At 35.1% G+C, this 25783-nt stretch overlaps 1 protein-coding gene across 4 annotated transcripts in view; it reads left to right on the top strand.

The window, feature by feature from the left end:
• Positions 1 to 25783, top strand: part of LOC111044543 — a 106612-nt gene that overhangs the window by 30398 nt on the left and 50431 nt on the right. For all 4 annotated transcript variants that reach the window (XM_039427205.1, XM_022329720.2, XM_039427203.1 and 1 more), the window contains 3 exons: positions 8164 to 8195; positions 19484 to 19571; positions 20479 to 20558. In XM_039427205.1, coding sequence (XP_039283139.1) covers positions 8164 to 8195; positions 19484 to 19571; positions 20479 to 20558 — 200 coding nt within the window. The remainder of the gene's footprint in view (positions 1 to 8163; positions 8196 to 19483; positions 19572 to 20478; positions 20559 to 25783) is intronic.

Raw genomic sequence — 25783 nt, 5'->3', positions numbered from 1 at the left:
TTTCATTTGTTTTCCAAAACCAAAACCTTGAAGTCTCAGAAAGCGAATCAATTAATCATCATCCCTAAAAATGTCGAGATGGGAGAAATCTGGAAGATTATATCAGTTTTTAGGGGTTCCAACTTGAGGTGAAAGGTCAAAAAGGAAGGTTGACACTGGAATATGAATCAATTTTAAGAAATCTCTCATTTTCATTTTTGAATATTTTTACTCAGGTACAGAAAAATAGAGTCAACACCGCCTGGTTTGTGGGTTCGAATCCCGCCGATGGCATGGACGTTAGATCATCTCATCATTTCACTATCGCACTTTCCATTACCCACGCACAAGCAAAAAACTCATTTGGGCATTATTCGAAATCAAAAATATGTATTAGAGAAAAAGTTATTCATTCTCATGAAAGTTATTAGATTCTCTTGAAGAATCTAAATAAGCAAATAAGGGATAACAAGTAGTCCGTTCTCACTAGGCGTGAAATTTACATACGAGTAAAAACTTGGAGAAAATGTTTAAGATTTATTTATCCATGAAATGTTTAAACATTTATAAAACAATTATAGCTCTACGACATTATAAATGTTATGAACAATGAACCATTGAGCAGATGTGCATCACGTCAAAAAACTAGAGAAACACTGAGATTACAGTTCAACACTATTACAAGTAGGGTGAGTACACAATATTATGCGTTCTAAAATGCGAATTAATCAACGGCTTCTTAAATAATGTTGAAAAAATGTCTTCTAAATGTTTAATGTATAGGCTCTCATTATAACCAAATGTTGAGTAACGTAATAACATAATACATATATGAGAGTTATTAAAAATTGAAGTTTAGAGTTTGTCAGAATGATTCTGAAACATGTGATATCGGACAGGAACGTGAGAGCAAATGAGAGTGTGTGAGTGCACAGGGTAAGATGGCGGCGTGTGATAAGACTACCAACAAGTCACAATTTAGAAATTTGACAGAAATGCGCTGCGCTGCATGGTGGTCGTAGTATACAGGTGCATGGGGGTGGGGATGAAGCGATTAGAGGGATGGAGTTGGTGGTCTGAATGGTGAGATGCGGGACATTAGCGACGTCTCATGTGCCTTATCGTGATGCTGTAGTCCCCGTACATCCATCCCTTTGTTGCGCGCATTGTGTCTCTTGTACGCGCGCTCAAGATTTACAAGTGACTGTGACTCCTCGCGGCTCCCTTCCCAACACAACGAGTTGCTGTTGTTATTGTATTTTACATGGGGAAAGCAAGTTATTGCCGAAGATTCGTCTGCTCCGGAGAAGCAGTCTGGTAAAAAATAGGATCGTATCCTGCTGGGATCGCGGAACCGACCTCTTCCCGCTGCGAGAGGAATGTCTTTTCTCTCCCATCTCCGAGTGTGGATGAAGGACCCCTGAAATCATTTTCATAATGTTGAATTTCATTTACTGTAGTCGTCCGTTACTTCCCCATGCTACTAAATACCTTGATAGCCCCAACCCATCATTATAAAAAATGTTTACATCATTAATTCGAGTTTATTAATAACAATCAATTTTATTTCATTCGGTTGGAAATATGGTATCGTCCAGCAGAAATATTATTTGCCCAATTCCACTATCAATTCCAGATAGTAGCTATTTTCTTATGTAATTTAATAACGTGGTCGATTCTTCGAGAGTTTGAAATTTTTTGACTTGCCAACGTTCGGTTATTGTAATTAAAACTAGTTCACATCTAAAAAACCGTTAACTTAGGTTCGTGATATATTAAGATTGCAGTTTCAGGTTATTTTCAGATACTGTAATACAAATTTTCTTAGCAGGTAACTTGAATGAGTGTGTTACAGGCTATTGGTAATTTAGATATCAGTTTATTGGCACATGAAAAAACATTTTTCGGAAGTTTATTTGATATACCAATTGAAATTAAATTCAACTATTCTTGTATAAGAATTAGAAGCCTCTATAAGAACTCATCAGAATTCTTGGGGACTTGTCTTGAAGTAGCTTTTAGGAGACGGATTCTCGTTTATCGCCAGAGCCTTGAAGATTCTTCACAATCTTGTGCGACCCTGAATCTGAAATGCGTGGGTACATCATTGTGTTAGATGCAGTACACTCAATGTCGACCTGATTAGTTTGGTCCTCGAGTTTAGTGAGAATTTGAAACGTGTCTCACCCACACCTTTGCGTGATCTCATATTTTACTACCAATTCTGTGGATTAAACCAGATATGGTTCTTTTTCCAGAATATTCTCATAAGATTGGATACCTATTTTTTCTGATCTGATTTTTTCATATTGTTTCCATTCTGTTTGATCTGCTTTCAATCTGTTTTCAGTTCTACTTATTTTTTTTATTGTTTCAATGGAAGCTTGTTCAAATAGCATACCTCTCCCTTGTTTCGCTATAAACTTCTATAATATAATACCATCAATGTCAACGGTTATCCTTGAAATAGATTTTTCTAAACTCGCATGAAAAATATTTTTGGACTCTAATGTTATTAATAATGAATTTATAAATTCACCTGCTGCATGCACATGGTGGAACTCTTTTTAAAAATTCTATTCGTGTAGAAAATCATAGGATATATTCTCAAGAAAATAACAATATTAACTGAAAAGATTTAAAAAAATACACCGCAATGAATAATCCATTTGGCTAACAGTTTTACTGCATTATATGAAGAAGCTAGGTTAACAGCCGACTGTATCAAGCACGGGGCGTAGTAGGCCTACTCGATGTTTTTGATGGACGAGATTTTTCAAGCTTGATACAAACTCCACCGTATCCTAGAGTTTACTTATTATTAAACCCGATTATTTTGTGTAATATTTCTCCTCTGATACCTCTCTCTCTCTCTCGCCGTAAAGCTTGACGCGTCCTGTTTTCCTGCAGTCAAGTTATAATTAAAATTATTCGGAAACGTCTAGTAATTAAAAAGCGAGGCATTATACTGGATGCGCTTAGCCCGAAATGTGACAGGCTTGTTAGAATTAAAAGCGCATAATAATAAGTGGGATGGTAAGGATGGTTCAAAACCTCACGGATCCAGGATACACAGGTAGCCTAGCGCCATTTGGAATACAAGCAAATATTTGTGGATGCTTTCACTTCTCGTTTATGAACTGTGAGAATAATTAAGAAAGGAGGGCTTGATTTTTGCCTTTGGCGATTCAAAATGAACTGAAGTATGCAAATATCAAAGTTTCTATTCTATAATCATTCAACTAAGTAATACAATTATAATTATTAGTAATCTGTCTCGTCTTGTCAACGCTTTTGAAATGTAGTGATGTTTGGAATGCCAATAAATTTCGTGCATAGGTCGTTAATGTTCCAAATTTTACTGCTAATACCGATTGTCAACGAAGTTCTTTTTCGTGAAGCTATGTGACGCTGGTAGTCTCTCATAATGTGCCGTTCATGAACTCTCACCCGGCCAAGACAGTAATAATTTATTTATTAACAGAGCCACAAATCATAATAATTATTATACAATTACTGTATGTATGATCGGGAGAAGACGACAATGATTGACAATACAATAATTGAAAATGGTCGACAGTAATCGGCTTAAGCAAACAAAAATCTGCTTAAAATTTGGAACATGAACCTATCTCCTTATGCTATATTTTCTCTATGATATTATGATAGGACTGACTGGTTGCAGTCAAATGACTTTAGGCTACTAAGCCATTTTATGCAGGAGAAATATTGAGGTATTTAAAACTAGGGTAGGCTAAGTTATTTCATTTTTAACTTGATTTTGTAGTGTTATTTTACCGCAATGCATTGAAATTTAAAACTATTTAGATTATGCGTTAACAATTAGTTCAAAGAAACTTATGTATAATAAGAGTATGATTCTGGTGGAAGACTATTGATGGTTGTGACTTGTGAGCATAGCATAGCATTGGCGGCCTGCCCCAGGGGTCGAAGGGGCCAAGGCCCAACCCAGCATCACATCACATAGATCACATTCGGTCATAAATAAAGTGGCGAGTTGAGGATGGGAGACCGACCGACACAAATTTATTCACTATTGACAAAATACCAGATAAGTTTTAATGCCTTCTTTCACGCGGCTCCTTTCAGGTGCCTCCACCCTCCACTCGAAACAATAATATAATAAACGATTTTGCCACTAGCCCGTTGGCGGCGAATCGTAAAAAAGGCGCCAAAACAAACAGCCAGCGGACGTCCCGTCGCTTCGCACCAATTTGCGAAACCAGCCTCCAGCCTCCTGTCCAATGCAATATTTATGAATTGCAGACGCCTGCATTCCACCAAATGCAACCTGATACACGTTAATCGGATTCTCTGATATACTTCCAGAAAATATGTGGGTGAAGAATTAATTCTACTGCTACTCAAACGAGATTCCTTGTTATCTACAATCTGCTATTTAAAATCTGGTTCGTCGAATACAATTCATAATATCTGTTTTGAAAAATATAATGAAATGAAAAGATCTTGTTGATAAAAACAAAATTAATGGAATTCCCTTTGAAAACTACTTGATGAGTACAATAATACTTAGTATACTTGACTAATAATACAATTCAACTCATTGTCATTTATACAAACAGTGCATTATAAACATTTCAATATAGACTTCAAAATTTGAAAAATAATAATGCTTTTTGTACCGTAATTAATGAAACTTAATAATATGTTTACCATTATCATGATGATAATTGGAAACTATTTTGGTATAAGTATTCCCAATCACGCACGATATAAATGTGAAGATCTTCTATATACTATTAAATATACTATATTCTATATTCTTGATGGATTATGTTAGGTTGATTTGGCATCAAATTGTCGTTTTTTCTTTAGGGCTACTTTTGAATATAAATATAAATTAAAACCCAAGCACCCTTTTTAAATTATTTATTCACGACATGTTTCGGCTGTAGAATACCATTATCAAGTGATTGGAAAATAAATAAAATTACATTTAACTATTGCAAGCTTCTTATTTTTGATCATGTGTTTGTATATCCTATCCTATACAATTAAACGAGCAATTTCTGTTTATATTTATGTTCATATGTCACTGGATCTCGAAAACGGCTCTACGATTCTCACGAAATTTTGGAACATAGGTAGGTTTATAATATAAAAATTCGATTGCACTAGGTCTCATCCCGGCTTTTGTGCAACCGGGCGGGCGTTTGTGAGAGACAATTATCTCAATCCACTGTGATTAGATAGAACCTTTCTGTATAAACTATAAATAATAGTCTATTATAATTTCCTCTTTCGTAATAAATTTTCTATGCTTTTGTACTCCAGAGCAGAGCTCGGTCCCCCGATATTTCATATGATTTTATAATAGTCCAGGCAACGAATACTCAAATAAAAGTATAGAGGGAAAAGTTTGGAACACAATTTTCAACTTCACAGCTCTTTTAAGGATGGTAAGAGGATTAACATATCAAAAGTCCTCACCCCTACCCCCTGTGCTAAAGGGGTGGGGGTGGTTTGAAAGTACCATTTTTTCATTTTTCGCGTATATCTCGAAAACTATGCATCTTATGAACATTCATGACTATGCAAAATTGAAGCTCACAAAATTACCAACAAGTTTTGTCCTCTACATATTTTCCATATCTCTCACAGTTTCTGAGATATCCGCTCTTGAAGGTGAGAAATTTTTTGAAATAACACTTTTGCCTCCAAGTTTTTCATCTTTTCCGCATTAAAAAGGGTACTTAGATTTTATTTTTTATTCCTTTGATGGATTATGTATCTACAATATCCACAACTCACTAATCAACTGTTTTTTTTCTTGAATCATGCACTGGCGCCTCCAGTATATTATAACCATAGAGAAAAGGTGTCATAAGTCTAAAGTCTATGTCTATGAGTTAGCAAAGATATTATGCTATCTATTCTCTATTATAATACGTAATATTTCCTGAGTGTCTTCTCTTGTGAATTTTGACTCGAACGTTGCTTAGTAATTTTGATGTAGAATCCTGCAACTTGCGTCAGAATCCTCCATTGGACTTAATCCATATTTTGCTTTAGATGTGAGATCATCATCAAACAACGATATTCCCTGTGTTACAAAAGTAAGAGATTTTCTCAGAATCGACAATGAAAAGCAATAAATTACGGATTTAGACAATATTTTGGTATTTGGTGGCCGTGTGTCGTGGGAGGATGTGTTGTTTGCGAATAAAGTGGTTGTGGCAAACAGATGGCAGCAGGCGTGGGTGTGGCGCCACAGCTCCACTAAACGGTGGCGCTGCTGCCCTACAGGTTAGCATTCAACAAATTATTTCAGAATGAGTCTGCAGAGTTAAATATTGCAGGTATAACTGTCTAACCACCAACACCTTCATCCACTTATCTTTGTTGCATTAAAAGAAAAAATTTGGTTGGTTGCAATTAGTTTCAAATCATTGATTTTCAAGTTTGTTTTAAACTCGTTCCACTTATATCTGTCCATTTTCTCTAACTGGATTAATTTGCGCCCAAAGGAGGTTGAGTTACCGAATTACTAATAAAGGGGAGAATGGGATTTTTCTTTTTTTTATTTCTTTTTTCTTTTAAAGGGGAGAATGAGAGGCCATACATTTAATTGGTAAAAACTAACACGTACAACAGTAGGTCTACATTATTATTTTATCGACACTTGGTTTACATTATTGTACACTTCTCTGTTTCTAGGATAAGATATTGATTTTTCTGCTTCTTGTATTAATGATAAGATTTTGTTTTGTACAATTTTTTGGATGTATAAAATATTTAATTTCATACAAAGACAAAATAACAAGTAACTGAAGGAAAGGTAGGCAGAATGTTTTACTTTCTGAAGAAAGTACAGTAGAAATAACTTATTTTTAATTTTTGAAGGAGAACTTTGAACAGCCTAGTTTTGAAGGCTGAGTTTTCAAGACCCAATTTGAAAATTCCTTTAAAAATGTGGGCTTCTGAATTTTAGAAAGTACAGAAATTCACTATATTATTTTGGATTGTCCAGTGGTCAGGGGTGGACCACCCTCGATGAATATCACCTGGTCTCATGGAAGATCTGGTCAAATGGACGTACATCTGTAGATGTGTGGAGTACGGCACCCCTACTGTGGTTGCGCTTGGCTGATTAAATCATTATATCCGCTTACGTGATGCCAGACTTCTGCCCTTTTCACTGCAAAACCCACAAACTGCACAGAAAAGGAAGCAATCTAATCGACCGTATCATACTTACTTTGTGTTGAATAATACTTCAGAGAATACATTTGGACTTCTGGTTGGTTGACTATTCCCTACTCTCGCAACAAAAATCTATATTTTATACCAGGAAATTATTCAAGGGAGGCGCGTATCACAAAAGCTTATTGCCGGGTTGACTCGTGCCACATCAAATTTTTCATCCTTGTTAGGCAGGATACCTGGAGGGAGAGATTCTTGGACAAAATGTGTTACAAACCAATGCCTAGAGATCGCGTTGGTTTGATGCTGAGTGCTGCTAATGCTTTATCGAGTGAATTACATTTCTCATGAAAAGTTTTAATTATAGAATCCTAGAGAGTATAAACACTTTTCTGCTCATTTTAAGTATTCATTAAATACTTAGAATAAATATTATTAATTGTATTCTAGAATAAATTATTATGTAGAAATCAACAAATATTTTTTTGGATAAAATCTATAATTACCTTAATTTATCTGCGTTTCTTAGTTTTCTGTTACAATCTCAATCAATTAAGTAGATACCACTTTAGTACATAGAGATTGAATTTAACCCAGTTACCATTGATTCATTATTGAGGGGGGAGTGTTTAAATAACCCTTTTCACAGAAACCACCATCGTTGGTCATTCATTTCCCATGCAAATTATTAAGAAAAATTGTATGTTTCTAAATGCTCATGAATTCTCAAATGAGGAGTGCTTTCAATCATCGTCTGAGCTTTTCTTGTTTCTCCTGTATGGTGATTCTAGCATTTCAGTTGCGTTTCAGTTAGAGTGAGATCGAATGATTAATTCAGATTTTATAATTATTATTTTGTTCTTAACTGTCTCCATGTTCTGGGAATAATGTATTATAATATTTTCATTTTTATCTGTTGTCTATCACTCTGTTTGTATGACAATTGCTGTGTACATCACGCTTGGCAAGTGAGTAATTTCTCTCTCTTTTTTGTTTCAGTCTTTCGACCAAAAAATTGAACCACAAGATAGGTAAGTTTCACCTAGTATAGAAAAATTTGTAGAGTTCAATTAAAAAAAACTCATCAAACATTATCCATCTCGGTACTGATTACTGAGTGGCAAAGTAGAAGATGTGATTGCCATTTCCAATATTTAAAATATTCTTAAACTATAGAAACTTCCTTTCTACTATCATTCACGTGCAGATTATATTGTTTGTATATTCGATTTGTTAGATCTGTTGATTAATACGTCTTATGCTCCCTATTTACCGATTTTCAAAAATGTGCTATTGCTTGCCCACATGCTATCAATTTCCAAGGCTGAAAAAATAAAAATGTGAATATATCATTTGAGCACTGCGTGAAACATAACTCCTTTCCTCCACAAGTAGCCTACTTCTAATGCAAGCATTGAGAGCGAGGGGTGCCGTTCAACATGTGGATGTACGCAAGCGTTAGTGGCGCCGTCTCATTTCTATTCATTGCTTTTTCACTCTTGTTTCCCGATTTTTATATGCCGTGTTTAATCGTGAATATCCCTCCCGAAAGAATAAAACGTCTTGTACTAGTTGACGGCATCTCTGTGTGCTCCCTATCCTTCTCGTCCTACCGTTGGGCCAGTTAATAGTATACTTGCCCATCCTCGCTCTCTTTCTGCCTCTAGACATCGGCGGCAGAGGATTTTCGATTTTCCAATTGCCGCATTATTTCGATTGAATAGTTTATTGTGCCGTTGTAGTAAACACTACTTCCAGTTATTCTGAGACAGAGCAGACAGTTGAAAGAGCACAGCCATTAGTAGTTATTTTATGTCGTCCTTGTGGCGTAATACCATCCGATATTTCTGTTGATACAACTGATGCTTTTTCTTCTCTCTTACACACTCACGCACGCATCTACTGTCCCACGCGCATGTGTTCTGCTAGTGACCAACAAAAGTGGCCATTTCATTGTTATTTCTACAAGATGCTGCTATGAATATGAGAAAAGGAGTATTTCCAGACAAATATTTGAAGCATTCGTCAATCTGAGCACATTTGTACAAATACATATTTATTGCTTACATTTTACACAATCTGAATAATGCAATTTTTGCAATATTAGATACCTTTATTAAGTATGCTATCAGGGTTCGAAGAGTGGCTTCCCATTTAATGAATTACATTATAGAAACAATTACAATCTTTAACATCAGTTCAGCTGAAGATGTGGCAGGTGTTGACATGAAACCTGGCTCTGTAATTTAAATTGATTTTTAACAAATATAGTGTTATTGACAACATCAACGTCTTATTATTTCAATTATGGAGAAATACCACTACATCTTTCACCATACAATCAAATTTAAAAAAAATTGTTCGCGTCTATTAGTTGGGACCTCGACTAAAGTTACTATAAATAAAACTAGTAGAGCCTTACTGAACAGGCTCCCCCTAATCCGGCTTATCGTTGAATCCGACCTGTAGTTCAGATCAATAGATTTCCGCTGATCTACTCTAACCATGCTATCAAATTTTGTTTGTTGAATTCTCCGATTCATCATTCCTTGTCAGTAGAGCTCTTAGAGCATACGATCATATTCAAAATCTCATCAAACCACAGCAATATTATCACAATATTATGCATATTTTCCTCTTCACACCTACCAACATGTTTAACACAAGTTTCACAAAAATAAAATACCTATTGCAGTTAAATTAGTATTTAAATTGTTATTCTAATTGTTATTAGTATTCAAATTATTATTTAAATTGCAGCTATTAGTATTGCAGCATTTCGCAATATTTCTTTGAAGAAGGACAGTTTTCAAATGGAAACTGGGTATGCAAGAGTTAAGTAGGAAACTAACAGAATCGAGCACGAGCACGAAAATAAAAAATCTGGTGTGGCGCACTCACACAACTTTCCTTGCCGTTATGAAAATTGATCACCTGACGCTAGTGTTCAAGCGCATCTCAAGTCTACTATTCAAAGATCTGAGCCAGCTGGTGACAGGACAATAACGCTGGAGACATACGAGGTCTGCTATCTCTTCATAGTGAATCATTAGATAGAATCAACAGTTGCCAACAGTTTGCAATTGAATAATCACATTTTCTCGAATTTCGTGCTTATTTTCAATTTTAGGTGAAAATGTTACTGAACATTAATTGTAGAGATTTTCATGCTCAATCTTTTCCACTCGAATTTTTTTGTTCAAATTGTATCTGAAGCCTGCTAATTGGGAATCTAAAATCAAACTTTGCATAGATGGGGTGGAGCTCCTGAAATTTTTACAGATATGGGACTTGTGGCAGTTGATAGAGCTTATCAATGACTATTTAAGATATAAATTTGATCGAAATCGTTGGATCCGTTTTCGAGAAAATCGCGAAAAACCCTGTTTTTGACAACATTTTCTCCATTTTAGCCGCCATCTTTAATTGCATTTGATTGAAATATTGTTCGTGTCGGATCCTTATATTCCAAATTTAAGTTCCAAATTTCAATTCATTCCCTTAATTGGGAGATGAGATATCATGTACACAGACGCACATACACTCATACACACACACACACACACACACACACACACACACACACACACACACACACACACACACACACACACACACACACACACACACACACACACAACTGTTGATTCTATTAAATCATTCACTATGAAGAGATAGCAGACCTCGTATGTCTCCAGCGTTATTGTCCTGTTGATTCTATTAAATCATTCACTATGAAGAGATAGCAGACCTCGTATGTCTCCAGCGTTATTGTCCTGTCACCAGCTGGCTCAGATCTTTGAATAGTAGACTTGAGATGCGCGGGAACACTAACGTCAGGTGATCAATTTTCATAACGGCAAGGAAAGTTGTGTGAGTGCGCCACACCAGATTTTTGGACTCAGGGGACCTTGAAACGTATAGAAATTTAGGAAAGTAGAAAAATCTAACTATGTTAATAGAAAAACAATATAGCGAGTGAAAAATGAGTGATCAGAAGAGCAGCCAGTAGTTATAAGAAGTGTGATATCGAAAGTTTAATGATGAGGGGAAGAGAATGAATAGGTGTAGACCTACCTATCAGACAGGAAACCGAACCGATAAAAGTGCATCAGAAGCATCGATTCCCAATGTTTTCTGTAGATCCTGTGAAAAAGCGTTGTATAGAGTATAGTAGACAACACTATAAAAGCATAGCAGTTTCTCAGGTAGGATGTGTAATAGAACAGATTTACAAGCAACAAGTTCTGTGAATACTAGTTCAGTCAATATATACATAAAAAGGGGGTGTGCTTGCAATTTATATTGTAGTTCTGATTTTTTAATATATTATTTGGGTACATAAAAGAAGTCCAGAACCAATTTCTTCATGCAAAATTTCCTTGTGCTAGATACAGGATGGCCCAAAAACCTCGGATTTTCGGCTCATTTTCCAGTTTTCAGATATTTCTGCCAAATCTCGTAATCGGACAGAAAAATTTGCTCTCGCCTTTTTTTTACTTTCCTTGCCCTATTACCATAGGTAAGGAAAGTATTGCTTACCGAAAAAAATTAAGGTCCCCAATTTCTAAATTTCTATACGTTTCAAGGTCCCCTGAGTCCAAGAAAGTGGTTTTTGGGTATTGGTCTGTATGTGTGTGTGTGTGTGGTGTGTGTGTGTGTGTGTGTGTGTGTGTGTGTGTGTGTGTGTGTGTGTGTGTGTGTGTGGTGTGTGTTGTGTGTGTGTGTGGTGTGTGTGTGGTGTGTGGTGTGTGTGTGTGTGTGTTGTGTGGTGTGTGTGTGTGTGTGTGTGTGTGTGTGGTGTGTGTGTGTGTGTGTGTGTGTGTGTGTGTGTGGTGTGGTGTGTGTGGTGTGGTGTGTGTGTGTGTGTGTGTGGTGTGTGTGTGTTGTGTGTGTGTGTGTGTGTGTGTGTGTGTGTGTGGTGTGTGTGTGTGTGTGTGTGGTGTGTGTGTTGTGTGTGTGTGTGGTGTGTGTGTGTGTGTGTGTGTGTGTGGTGTGTGTGTGGTGTGTGTGTGTGTGTGTGTGTGGGTGTGTGTGTGTGTGTGGTGTGTGTGGTGTGTGTGTGTGTGTGTGTGTGTGTGTGTGTGTGTTGTGTGTGTGTGTTGTGTGTGTGTGGTGTGTGTGTGTGTGTGTGTGTGTATGTATGTATGAGTGTATGTGCGTCTGTGTACATGATATCTCATCTCCCAATTAAGGGAATGAATTGAAATTTGGAACTTAAGGTCCTTACAATATAAGGATCCGACACGAACAATTTAAATCAAATGCAATTATAAAGATGGCGGCTAAAATGGAGAAAATGTTGTCAAAAACAGGGTTTTTCGCGATTTTCTCGAAAACGGATCCAACGATTTCGATCAAATTTATACCTTGAATAGTCATTGATAAGCTCTATCAACTGCCACAAGTCCCAAATCTGTGAAAATTTCAGGAGCACCACCCCATCTATGCAAAGTTTGATTTTAGATTCCCAATTAGCAGGCTTCAGATACAATTTGAAAAAAAAATTCGAGTGGAAAAGATTGAGCATGAAAATCTCTACAATTAATGTTCAGTAACATTTTCACCTAAAATTGAAAATAAGCACGAAATTCGAGGAAATGTGATTATTCAATTGCAAACTGTGTGAGTGCGCCACACCAGATTTTCAGATTATAAAATTCTGTATGAAATTAGATCATTCGGAACTCTCTATCTGCAATGAGTACTGAGTTATGATTTTTCAAAAATGAGTGAAATTTGAAGAAAAAATAAATTTTGATGAATTTTAGTTTTTGATCAACAATATCTTCCGATTGTCACCATTTAGATGTATAATTAAAATCCCTCTGGGCGTATTTTTGTTCCCTATAATCTGAGATCAGGTAGAGCGCTCTATCTCATATAGATTTCCAGGTACACCTGACAACAATGCTCCTTGTATTGTGAAAAACACCTAATTTTCAGCTTCAACCATCATCACCAACGACATTGTCCTCACATTGATATTCCGCACAATTACATAATTTCATGAGATTATGTTTATCAGAATCACCCGTCAGATGCACTTCATTTCAGTATTTCCTAGTGTAGAGGCGCGCTTAAGGACACCTCAAGGATCAAAATTTCAAACACTTAGAACTTTTGACACAATGCTCAGATTTCATCGTACTACACTTCATTCTTCTCGGCTCGTCAAGGCGGTTCAAAATCATGCATCATAAGTCAAATTCGGTGGAAAAATGGAAAATTTATTGTTGATTGTACTTGAGCCCATATTCCAATACACAAAGATTGGCCAATTTCTATTTTTAAAGCTATGTATCTCCTTATTATAAAAATCATTACTTGATCTTGAAATGTACAATAGAATTTTCTCTTTCATCTGCTGTAAACGATTTATGAAAAAATATGTTCATCAAGTGAGATTTGATTGTTGAAAAAAACCCGGAATTTTTAGATATTTTTCTCATATTAACGGTTTTGGCTGTTCTATGATAGAGAAAAGCGATCCAAGATGGATTTTAGGCAACTGAGCTCGTAGAGGATGAATTTATCTACAATTTGGAATCAATCGTGAGTTTCTATGATGTATCAGACTCGTTTTAGAAACTCTTGATCAACAGTAAATTCACGGAAAAAATGTAAAAACTTAAATCGCCATTTTAAAAATCTTCTGTAACTTTCGAATTGTATTGGAATCGAAAGTATTATTTATTGGAGTGGGTAGAGGGGGACAATTTTCACATCCTCACTAGATTTGGAAATTTTATCAGAAGTATTTCACAAGACATGCAGCTTTGAATATAGAAATTGGCCTTTTTTTGTATTGGAATATGGGCTTAAGTACACTCAACAATAAATTTTCCATTTTTCGACCGAATTCGACTTATGCATGATTTTGAACCGCCATGACGAGCCGAGAAGAATGAAGTGTAGTACGATGAAATCTGAGCATTATGTCGAAAGTTATAAGTGTTTGAAATGTTGATCCTTGAGGTGTCTTTAAGCGCGCCTCTACACTAGGAAATACTGAAATGAAGTGCATCTAACGGGTGATTCTGATAAACATAATCTCATGAACTTATGTCATTGTGCGGAATATCAATGTGAGGTGATGATGGTTGAAGCTGAAAATTAGGTGTTATTCACAATACATGGAGCATTGTTGTCAGGTGTACCTGGAAATCTATATGAGATAGAGCGCTCTACCTGATCTCAGATTATAGAGCACAAAAATACGCCCACAGGGATTTTTAATTCATCTAAATGGTAACAATCGGAAGATATTGTTGCTCAAAAACTAAAATTAATCAAAATTTATTTTTTCTTCAAATTTCACTCATTTTTGAAAAATCATAACTCAGTACTCATTGGAGATAGAGAGTTCCGAATGATCTAATTTTATTCAGAGTTTTATAATCTAAAAAAAAGGCGAGAGCAAATTTTTCTGTCCGATTACGAGATTTGGCAGAAATATCTGAAAACTGGAAAATGAGCCGAAAATCCGAGGTTTTTGGGCCATCCTGTATCTAGCACAAGGAAATTTTGCATGAAGAAATTGGTTCTGGATTTCAGAACTACAATATAAATTGCATGCACCAATGTATATAGTGACTGGACTATACTACAAAAAATACTATAGTGGCAAGGACAAGCCAGTGTTGGGAATTATACTGAAATGGAAGCAGAGAATTAGAAAATGTAAAAATCGCAAAAGAGGGAATATAAAAATCAAATATGATATTGAGGTTGAAAAATGAAGTGCTGTGAATTGTCAAAAATAAAATAGTTCAAATAAAAATATTCACCCTTGAAAAATTACTTCACGAGATAGAATTATCAATGTTATCCTTAGTTTGCTGGACACTTGGATATCATAAAATACGTCCTTGCTGTAAGGCTTGTCGCCAATTGAGACGCGACGCAAGTCTGCTAGATGTGTTGAAGCTGATCATACTATAATGTTCACATGTGCTAGCTTCGTTCCAAAGCGAACATTATAGTATGATCATACTATATTAATAATATAATAAAGAATCAGACTCACGTTACGTCGCGTTGCGTCTCAATATGCGGCTAGCCTAAAGCTGGTCACTAACGGTAGGACATGCATGATACACATGACATGATACATTATTATGTCATCTCAGCGAAAGGCTTCGAGCAAAATTTTCTGAGGTTAGGTTTTTGTGTCTCCAATTTTTTATGTTTATTTTTTCTTCGCTGCTCTATTTGAGGTTAAATTATTTTTACCGTTAGTGGCCAGGCTAAGAGTTTCCTAGCCACCAATGTGATTTTTTTTTTAAATTTTCACCAAAAGTATTTTGTTTGGAATTTTAATAAGATGCATCGTTAGATAATTATTGAAGAAACAAGTAAAGCTATACCATACTTCTTAATAGGCTAAAAAGGTATGTGGAAGTAGGCCCACAGTATAGGTTGGTCTCTTCTGATATCCGAAAATCGTTGCGAGCCGATCATTTAGAATAGCTAGAGGTCGATTACCCTCGTGAGCGCGGCCGCTTGTAAAATTCCAATTAGGGGTTTCTTCCAGCACTCGTTATCACCTAGGCCTCGCTGTCTTCGACATTCCCTCTTCCTTCTCGCCTTCTTCCAAGCGTGGATATCGAATGAGTGAAAGTATGAAGACGGAAAGGGGAAAACAATAAATTGTGGGCCTTCCCTTATGAATACAAATGGGGGCACCTCACACGTTGAAGAATGCTCTTCGCTACCAGCTGGTCGGTCGGTCGGTCACTCGTCACCCAAACCCACTTTATATGATGCGTTATCCCAGTTCACCGTGTAAATGCATTCGTTTTACGTTTACACCGTGAATATGGCTCCTACATTCAGATTACATCGTTCTAGAGTTCTAGGTCTCCTGAGGCCCCAACTGTACTGGCGGAATAGACGCGACGATACTCCGGTCGGTTTTCATTGCGCGTTACAGAACGACAACTATTTAGGTTGCGTCTTTTCCACCCTTGTAAGAGGACCCCCAAGACTCAGGTAATGCTTCAGGGAAATTAACTGAGTGCTGGAGTGATAAGTTTCCATCTGTTTGTGGTAACAATAAGGTGAACCTTCTGCAATTGTAAAGTATTGTCTTGACCCACAGGTTAGATAAATGACAGGTACCTTATTACACTGAAGCTCCGTTTCGAATTTTAAAAATGAGAATAGACCAGTTTGGAGTTGGGCTCTCTCAATGATTTAAGTTATTGTAATAGGCAGTAGCTTATTCCAGGTATCTGATTTTGGCCTTTCCGTATTTCACATACATTTTGCAAAACATTTATTGGTTTTCAGATGGTTAGCTATTTTTCAATTTTGTGCTCGTAACGATTGTACTTTGTGAAGTGGCTCTATAATGTAGGCAGTTTCCGCTTTGTTTAGTGATCATAGTGAAATGTTTATTGTATTGTCCAATTGAATACTGTAGTGAAGGTAGTGGTGTTCTAATTAGAAAATAATATCAACTAGGACTTTCAACAGTTTTAATCATTCAAATCTGAAAGGAGCTGTCGGTCGCAACTGATTTAGCTGTAATAGACACGTCTTTGGTAGAGGTGCTTATATAGAATTGCTGGAGGGAAGTACACGTTTTTAACGAAGTTGATCCAAAGGCTATGAGATGGTCATATGGGAATCGAATTCCTGGATAGTAGAATGGGTACAATTTTTTCAACGAAGATGATCCGGGATATTAGACCGGTCAACATACCTTCATTAAATGCCATCCCCTCACATATACATACAGGCTTAATTGCAGTCAGACATCTTTTCAGTTTCCACCCTCTCGTAATTAACAGACGAATTCTTTGATGCTGGTCATCCACACCAAGGCATGATGGCGATGGCTGCGTCCCCCTTTTATTACACTCGAGCCGACACCTTTCAAGGCAGATGGGCGTTCAGTAAAAACACCTTCCCTTTCATGCTTTTCATAAGACGTTGACACGATTGTTATGAGATGCACTCTGGCCATGTCTAGATGTCTTCCTACTCATATGATATCCTCCTTTCAACCCTTTATGAGCATTGCTGTGCTGACAAAATACTGTCAGTCTTCATTCATATTCATGTTTTGAACTTCATCAAATTTAAGGAGCTTTTCAAAGTGTAAACTATATTCTATGCACTCTGTGGATTGTTCGTTGTAGCTTGTGTTGGAGCACTCATCTATTTAATCATTAATCAACAACTGAGCTATCAACAAACAACACGTTTCACATGCTAGCTTTGTAATGGGCACCTTAAATGAGTAATAACAGGTGAAAAAACATGCACTTTACCATTTTTTATTATTTGAGAAATGAATGAATAGATTCAAGACTGTTTTAAATAACCCTTTGAGATCGTTTTAATCCGATTTCAATGATAGATTATAAATTCTCCAAAGGTTTAGTTTGAAGTGAAACTAGTTCCAAGATAATGAGAAATGTAGGCTACCCATATTGGAAAAGTAGTGTTGCTTATTTTTGGGAGCTATCCTACAAAGAAATTCGAAGTTGTTACATAGTGCATACTAAAAAATATGTCGATCCTTATTATAGAGCAGGTACTGCTATGCACCACCATTATATCACTGAGTTATTGGTACTTATTATGAGATACTCGACCCATTTATTCTTGTAGAATGTACTTCTAAATTCAATTAATCGACGTTCTCGTTCCGCTGATTATTTTTCAATTTGAAGTCAACTTGTACTCATGCATTGCTCGCCTACTGTGTACTAAGCGAGTACAACTTCCATCTCTTCACGGTGAAATTCATGGCATTTCTTAGTGTAATACTGGTGTGAACCTCTTACTACAACTAATATCCATGTAATTTGGTAATAACTATCATTGTTGAATCCTTAAACGGGATACTCTGAACAACTGTAATGTTCTAGTATGACTCTTCGACTTTATAGAATCCAACTGAACGTGGATAAATATTTCCAGTTCTATTCTCAAAGAATAAATGTACCGTCATTATCATCAATAGTAATAGGAAGATCATTCATAACCATCTCGACATGATTAAGAAACCGGCAAAAATTCAGTTAGTGTTGAGCCTATCATAGCGTTAGATATTCGCATTTTTTTGTCATCAATTCATAGAATCAATGTATCAATTTTAGTTTTAAAGATAATGAATTTTAGTCTGAATTAGTATTCAATGTTGATTCAAATATATCTTTAGATAAATATTATTCATTAAATGAAAATATTGAATGTTTTTAGATGTAGAATATCATCATGGTATTTCTAGTACTTTTATGAATTTTTAAAATATCTTGATTCAAAACAAAACAAATAGTCTCTCACATCTAGCCATAATAAACAATGTATGCTATGAAAAGTAAAATCTATCATTGTTATTTCTAGGATAAACTCCTAAAAACATTTTTTTAAATGATATTCATTTGGCTGTTAGAATATTGGGGGGCCAATTGTCATAAATTATAACTGTAATACTTTGTAGTTCTGTGATTAGTGATGAGAAAGTACCTATCTGTTTACGTGGAGGTCGTTGTTTTGAAACGTCTTGTATCCCCACAAATTGTTTTCAATTCTATGATACTGGCCAAGTAGACCTGAGATCTAATCTAATGAGCTTTCAGTCTATCTCCTCCCACGTAACCTATTTCTCTCCATTTATCATTATTATCTACAAAAACGCTATCTTCTGAATGAAGAAATTATTTATGGGTATTATCGATAGAACGTAGATGAATTTTTGAAACACTTCCTACATTCCCCGTGTTTTTACATACTAATTTACTAAAACGTGATCCATTAGAACTCCATCTTGCCTTCGTCAAAAATATCATACACCTTTGATATCTAGAGTAGGTTTTCTGTAGTAATCATTTAGCTAATGTCTTATTCAATAAACTACCCTTTCATAGTGAGATTCAATTTATACTGTCAGTATTTTCTTTTAAATGACATCAATGCATCCCGTTCAACCTCAGAACAGTTTATTTTCTTATTTTTATTGATACAATAGGTCTACCCCTCGTGCACCATTGTTATTAGGCTAGTATATTTTAGAAACTATTCTTGTGTCATAATTACTCGATAACACCTATTCACAGTATTCAAGAAGATACAAGGCTCTCAAGTATTTTTTGACCCTCATGGAAGAAATTTTTTGAGGATTAAGACTTTCTTTTGAATTTATAATGTAATAATTCATACCTACAAATTAATATATCAGAATAGGCCCTATTCCATAAATTTCAATTTCCTTTTTCTAGTCATCGAGGGAGAGGTGTTATTCAAACTTGGTTTTTAAATCATGCTATAATTAATGTTATTATTTTTGATTCATTTGTTCCAGGTTTACCGTCGAAGACTTGGTGAAAATTGTTCCTAATCTGGGATTAATCATAGACCTCACTAACACTGACCGATACAATGATATTTCTGTAAGTAATTTCAATTTCCAAAATCATCCCAGTCATAACGAAAATTATCAATCAAGTAATTATTAAGCAGTAGAACCAAATAACGCTATAAAACAATAATTATATTCAATTAAAAAGAAATTCATGAAGATGTTTCTGGTTATTATGAAAATATTGTTTGAACTGCAGGCCTGCACAGTAGTATACTTTTTTACAACTGGTAAGCGCGACATTTTTTTTTTAGTTTGTAATGTTATTGTTTATAGTGTAATATTGTTAGTATTTCAATAATGTTAAACTGATACTGAAGTTCTTTTTCCTTTTTTCTTGTCTTTTTAGTTTTTTTTACTCTTTCTCAATTTGCTTTGTAAAATGTAACACTCATTTTTTATGTTAAGTAGTTTTTTCTGCCCAAACAGGTTTTTGTACCCTTGGGATTATTTTCCATGTATATTTGATTTTTGGTAATGTTCTTCAGGGTACGATTGTGATTTTTTAGTTATATGGTAATTGTTCCAGTGATTATAGTAATTTCATGCTCTGTATATATTGTAAAAATGGAAAATAAATTGATTTGATTTCTTACTGAGTCAAAAAAATTAATTGAAAAATTGATTATGTTCAAACTTTTCTTGTTTAAAATGCTCGCTCTTGAATCAACAACTTGACCTAGGGCAGAATTTAACTTGTATTTTTCTTTGCAGAATTAATTTATTTATTAATCGATATAGAGATGTAAAAATGTAATTCTAGGTAATCATATACTAAAAATTATCTTAAATTAGAGAAACTCCATGAAGCATTAGTCCCATGACATTTCACTTCAGTTATGAACATGAATTAACATATAATTTCACCAAATTCATTGATATTCAATTGAACCTGAATTAAAAATTCAATCAAATTTTATTTGCACTTTGCTTTGCAGGAATATCGCAAGAGAGCCATCAAGTACAAGAAAGTGATGTGCCAAGGACATATGGTTCCAAGTTTGAATTCAGTCAAGCAGTAAGTGGATAATTCGTTTTATTTTTTATTCATGCACTGTAGTTTAGTAGTTTTCCTCTAACATTTTAGTAAATATATAATGAATTTTGTTTCATTGATAATGAATACTGAAGGTTATACTCATTAATACTCATTGTTGAAGTTGAACTAGTCATTTTAGAATTTGAAATTTTACAAATAAATTATCCAAAGTACTGTACTAGAAGTTGATACTTTTTAAAATATCACATCTGCATGATTCCATTCAAATAGGTTTTAAGATTTTGGAGGCCTGTATCAATAAAATTTTCAAGTCCTTCAATCCAGGAGGAACTACCACGTACTTGATGCCATATTATGGACGTGAATTGTGAGATGAATTTCGGCTGCTTTCTTACTTTTTAGAGGACCTTCAATTTGTATGAAACGTGAATCCATGAAATATTATTCATAAACAGTATTCATGAGAAATTTTGCTTTGATTACTTCACTATCATTTTTTAATCTAGTAGTTCTGTGAACAGTAGACCTCGCGCAGTTATAAACCGCAGCCTCCTCTTATACTGTCCATCAGAGTAAATCCTGTCTGTATGTCGTGTCGGCGAGATATCGGTGTGAAAACAGCTTATGGCTGTTGGGGTTGGTGTATCAAAAATGCTAACATCAGAAGCTAATCTCCTTCAAGACATACTGGCAACAGGACAGCCCAAGTTCAAAGCAGAGAAAGTTCGAGAGACAATACTAAATTATTTTAGTTATTAATTGCATGCGTTATTGCACGCAATCAATAGGCTAGTTCATTTATTTATTTATTCACAATGGAGACAACGTGTTTCCCCAAATATGACTCCTTAACAATAAAAATTGTACATATACAAATGAAAAAATAAAAATAATATGAACTTATGCAATAATAAAAAATACAAACAACAAAAATACCTCCCAATTCAAAAATTAAAAATACAAAGATTTCAAATACTTATGAAAAAAAGTAAAAATAAAACAAATTAAGAATTCAAAATTCCAGAACTTATAAACATTAGAGAATTTAATAACAAATAATGAACAAAAATTTTATCAATAGAATTAATAACATTTATAATTGAACGACGTCCCAAACCATATGCACATCCACACTGATACACCAACTATTTATTTGATCAGATCATGCTTACACAAGATAAAATTATCATATAACGCTTTCTGGAATTTAGAGCAAGAAAACCAGAAGACATCTAGGCGCCCAGACAAGCTGTTATAAGTTCTTTGCATCCTATTTAATAGTGCATAAAAATTGAATTCAATGAGGCATGCAATTTATAGTCTACACAGCTGCTGATTTTTTACCATGTTACATTGAGATATTGAATTGCATGCGTCATGGCATGCGATTTATAATCCACTCGACAGCTGATTTATGATGAATAATTCTATAGTGTGATTTTTACTCTAATATTGGCGTATGAATGAGGCTTCTTTTTTCCTTTTATATTATCCTTGAAATGCAAAATTTCCAAAAACCTTGTATATACGTCGACGCGCAATTTAAAAAGGAACATACCTATCAAATTTCATGAAAACCTATTACCGCGTTTCGCCGTAAATGCGCAACATATAAACATTAAAACATTTTAACATTAAGAGAAACGCCAAACCGTCGACTTAAATCTTAGACGTCACTTCGCTCGGTCAATTAGGATGTAGCTTTAGTAGTTTGTTTGCTGCGTGGTGTATTCTGATTGTGTGTTTCAACTCTCTCCATCTTCAAAATTGTGCTGTCAGAACCTCAATAATGATAATCGTTTCATAAAATTTCAGCTTATCTGATAGTATGTGTTCATCTGTTTGTATATTTTATTGAATTATTAGTAAAAGGACAAGTTTTAAATAACAGTTTAATTTTGAGTGATCAATCTAATCTCTGACACCGAGTTTGGTCTGTAAGTTATGTGTTCAGTAGAATAGAAAACGGTTTCTCTAGGCACTAGGCAGTGTTATCATAATATCTCAGCCTAGTTGACTAGCCCCTACGTTTCTTTTCTGCCTGTGTAGTCTACTCCTAGCAACTATAAATTGAAACTTAACAAATTTCAGTTTTGTTTGGGTAGCGGGCCATCGGGCGATATTATCGCAACATAGTAAACAAACAACCTGCATATTTTATAAGATCTCAAACTAGGAATGGTATTGTTCGTTGTTTATCCCATGAAATGGGAGGAGTGGGGGGGGAACATTAGGTTGCTGTTTTAAGAGTGTAATGCGTTGCGTTGCGTAGGATGCTCACTGCTCAACGCACATTCTAACGCATACGCATAGCGTTCGTGTTCAATAGAATAGTGTAACCTCCCAGCAGGCAAAACAATGAAGCATGATGGAGGAGTTATATGATGCATTTCTGTGTTCTAATGAAACATAACCCTCCAATCTTCTGCTTCTGCAACTCATCTGCATCCTCTTTTACTTATATTCACGTTTCTTTTTCTTCTGTGTTCTATCGTTTATCATGATAACCCATTTGCATTGGTGACTGCACATTTATAAGCCGCTGTACGATTTTCTGCCATCTTGAACATAGTTTGTGGACTGCATAGAAAGATTATTCTTCCATTTATGCAGTTTAAAATTACAATGAAGTTTGGTAAGATCCACATTAGATGTATCGTTACAATTGCGAGTACTATCAATGGCCAGTATTGCAACATTCAACAACCATTTTTTAAATTTTTTAATAATAAAGGGTACTACAAGGTTTTTATATTGTTTTTATTAATTTGTACAAAAGTAGCCCATTCAAGTGAAGTGTTTTTACAATATGTGATATTATGAATGAAATAAAACTGTTGATGAATGGGTGATTCCAATACCTTCCCCATTAAAAATAAGTAAAAGGCAAATACTTTTTTCTGCAGAATGACGGCTTAGTATTTTCGTTACAAATGCCATAGGACATTGCGAGTTGAATATAATTTTTCAAACACAGAGTTGAGATTCTTGAAATGTTATTCGAAATGGTTATATTTAATAAGTAATAAGGTTACGGTAATGCTGCAAATATTTTATTGTAATATTTTCATTGGAAACGAATCTGACTATCTTTAGATTAAGAAATCACAAACTATCCTTGCAGTTGTTGAATCCGTATAAAATAATGTTTTAATTTTATTATTATAGTCAAGCTCCTAGAATTGATTTCGAACTGTCTTCTTTCCCATAAGTTAAGTATACTCCACTTGACAATATTTTTTGACAACGTTATAGCTTGGAAACGTGTCTCTTCCAGTCTATTTAAAGTAATCAGAGACATTTCCATTATTATGTCCATGTGGTAGAGGTTTTTTGATGGGTCTGCTTCCCACTAGAAATTTCTGGCTATTCCAGATCGTTTGCACTAATGGCAAGACATCAGTACTGTGCTTCACTTGCCAATAAAGTGCACTCGATTAGCTGGACGGCGAGCTATGGCACTGCATGCAAGTGGGTTGATATTGGGGTACGAAGATAGTGCGTGGAGGGGGAAGAGAAGGGGGTGGCTTAAGGCGCGATCTCGACCGGCTATAACTCACAATAAATGAACAGCTTATTAGGTCCATTCTCTGCGACGAGGCGTTATTTGAAGACCGCAGTCTGATCCCTATCCGAACAAATAAATAATATTTCGATTTCACACGACATTAAACGCGAAGGGTGCCTGCCTGCTCATTCAGGCAGCTAAGCGCTAAACGGGAGATCGGCCGGCGTTACGAATCGCAAGTCCACCTTTAGAAGCGGCTACTTCACCGATGTGCTTGTCATCTAACGTTACTCATGCCAGCCAATCTGTTACTTGAAATTGGTGAATGGAGCCTCAGGCCAGAAGGCCCATCCATATTGCTAACCGACTGTTGCGAATCTCTTCGTCCATTGACAACCGTTTCTACTCTATTTCTGCACAAACTATTGTCCAATTTCTGCTGATGTATTTGTCTATCTCTCAAGTAATCTGCTTGTCTCACTTCCTTACTCGTAGCAGCCAGTTTTATTTTATTAAAAAATGTCTTATGCGTGAATTTTAAGGAAAAATTACTGGTCTTAAGACCAATGTAAGGAAACTGACAATTCTTCAGACCCTCAAATGTTCTACTCTCTCCCTCAAATGATTTGACAGTCTCACTTCCATTTATTTAACAGCCGGTAGTGATTTATTGAATTTTCTCTTTATTAAAATCAAGAGTAGAGAGTATACAGGTCTCGAGTAGTAGGAAACATCGGTCATACGCAGTTTAAGATAAAACATTCTACTCTTATACAAGTTAATCAGATTTGATTCTTCATGACTTGTTTTGCATGTTCGTATGCATTCAGATGCTGTTACGATGTGATTATAAAGATTTTATTCCATAACTAATTGTAGAAATTCGATCTATTACTTTTATATTTTTGTACTGTTCTATTATCAATTAATATATTTGTACTTGAATATTTATTTATCAATATAAGTTGATTTATTCATAGAAAGTTCATAAAATTATTTGGGAGGGAGCGAAAAAGTAGCTTACTCTACGATATTTTTCAAATACATTGCTCATTTCCAATATTTTGTCTCTCTTAGATACAGTACATTGTACATGTAGGCTATGCATTGAAGAACGAATTCATCTGTCTCGTATCATGATGTTTGAATTCTTTTACAGTAAATCAAGTCCATCTATATTTTCCTTTGTCAAAAATTATTATTATTACGAATTAGTAACGAAATAAAATATGTTTCATTATCTAGGTATAGTTAACAAATTTAGCTAGCTTCATATCCTATTATATCTTTGAAAATAATGAAATAATGAAAAACTAATAGAGAGAGAGAGAGAGAGAGAGAGAGAGAGAGAGAGAGAGAGAGAGAGAGAGAGTATGAAGACTTTGTAATTGAATGGAATATAAACATTGAGTGAATGAATCTAAGAACGTAATAACAAGTTGAATATAATATAATGTGAACAGTTGGTTACATTTATGATTGGGGATATAACATGTCCATAAATTCTATAGACTAAAAAATATAAATAGGGAAATCTCCTAGGAATCAACTGATGGAACTTGATATCAAATAATTTCTAACTGTGAAAACTAGCCTCAGGATTAACTTTCTCATAACATTAGGCCTCAAAATTGAATGCTTTTAATTCAGTAACTAATCCGACCGTGGCATAAATGATTTAGCCCACTTGTCACACCTTGCTTACATTCATTCTTGCCTCGGCATCATAAACATC

The sequence above is a fragment of the Nilaparvata lugens genome, chromosome 4, assembly GCF_014356525.2.
Source record: "Nilaparvata lugens isolate BPH chromosome 4, ASM1435652v1, whole genome shotgun sequence".
In the NCBI taxonomy this organism is placed as follows: domain Eukaryota; kingdom Metazoa; phylum Arthropoda; class Insecta; order Hemiptera; family Delphacidae; genus Nilaparvata; species Nilaparvata lugens.
This window is presented reverse-complemented; position numbering and strand designations above follow the sequence as displayed.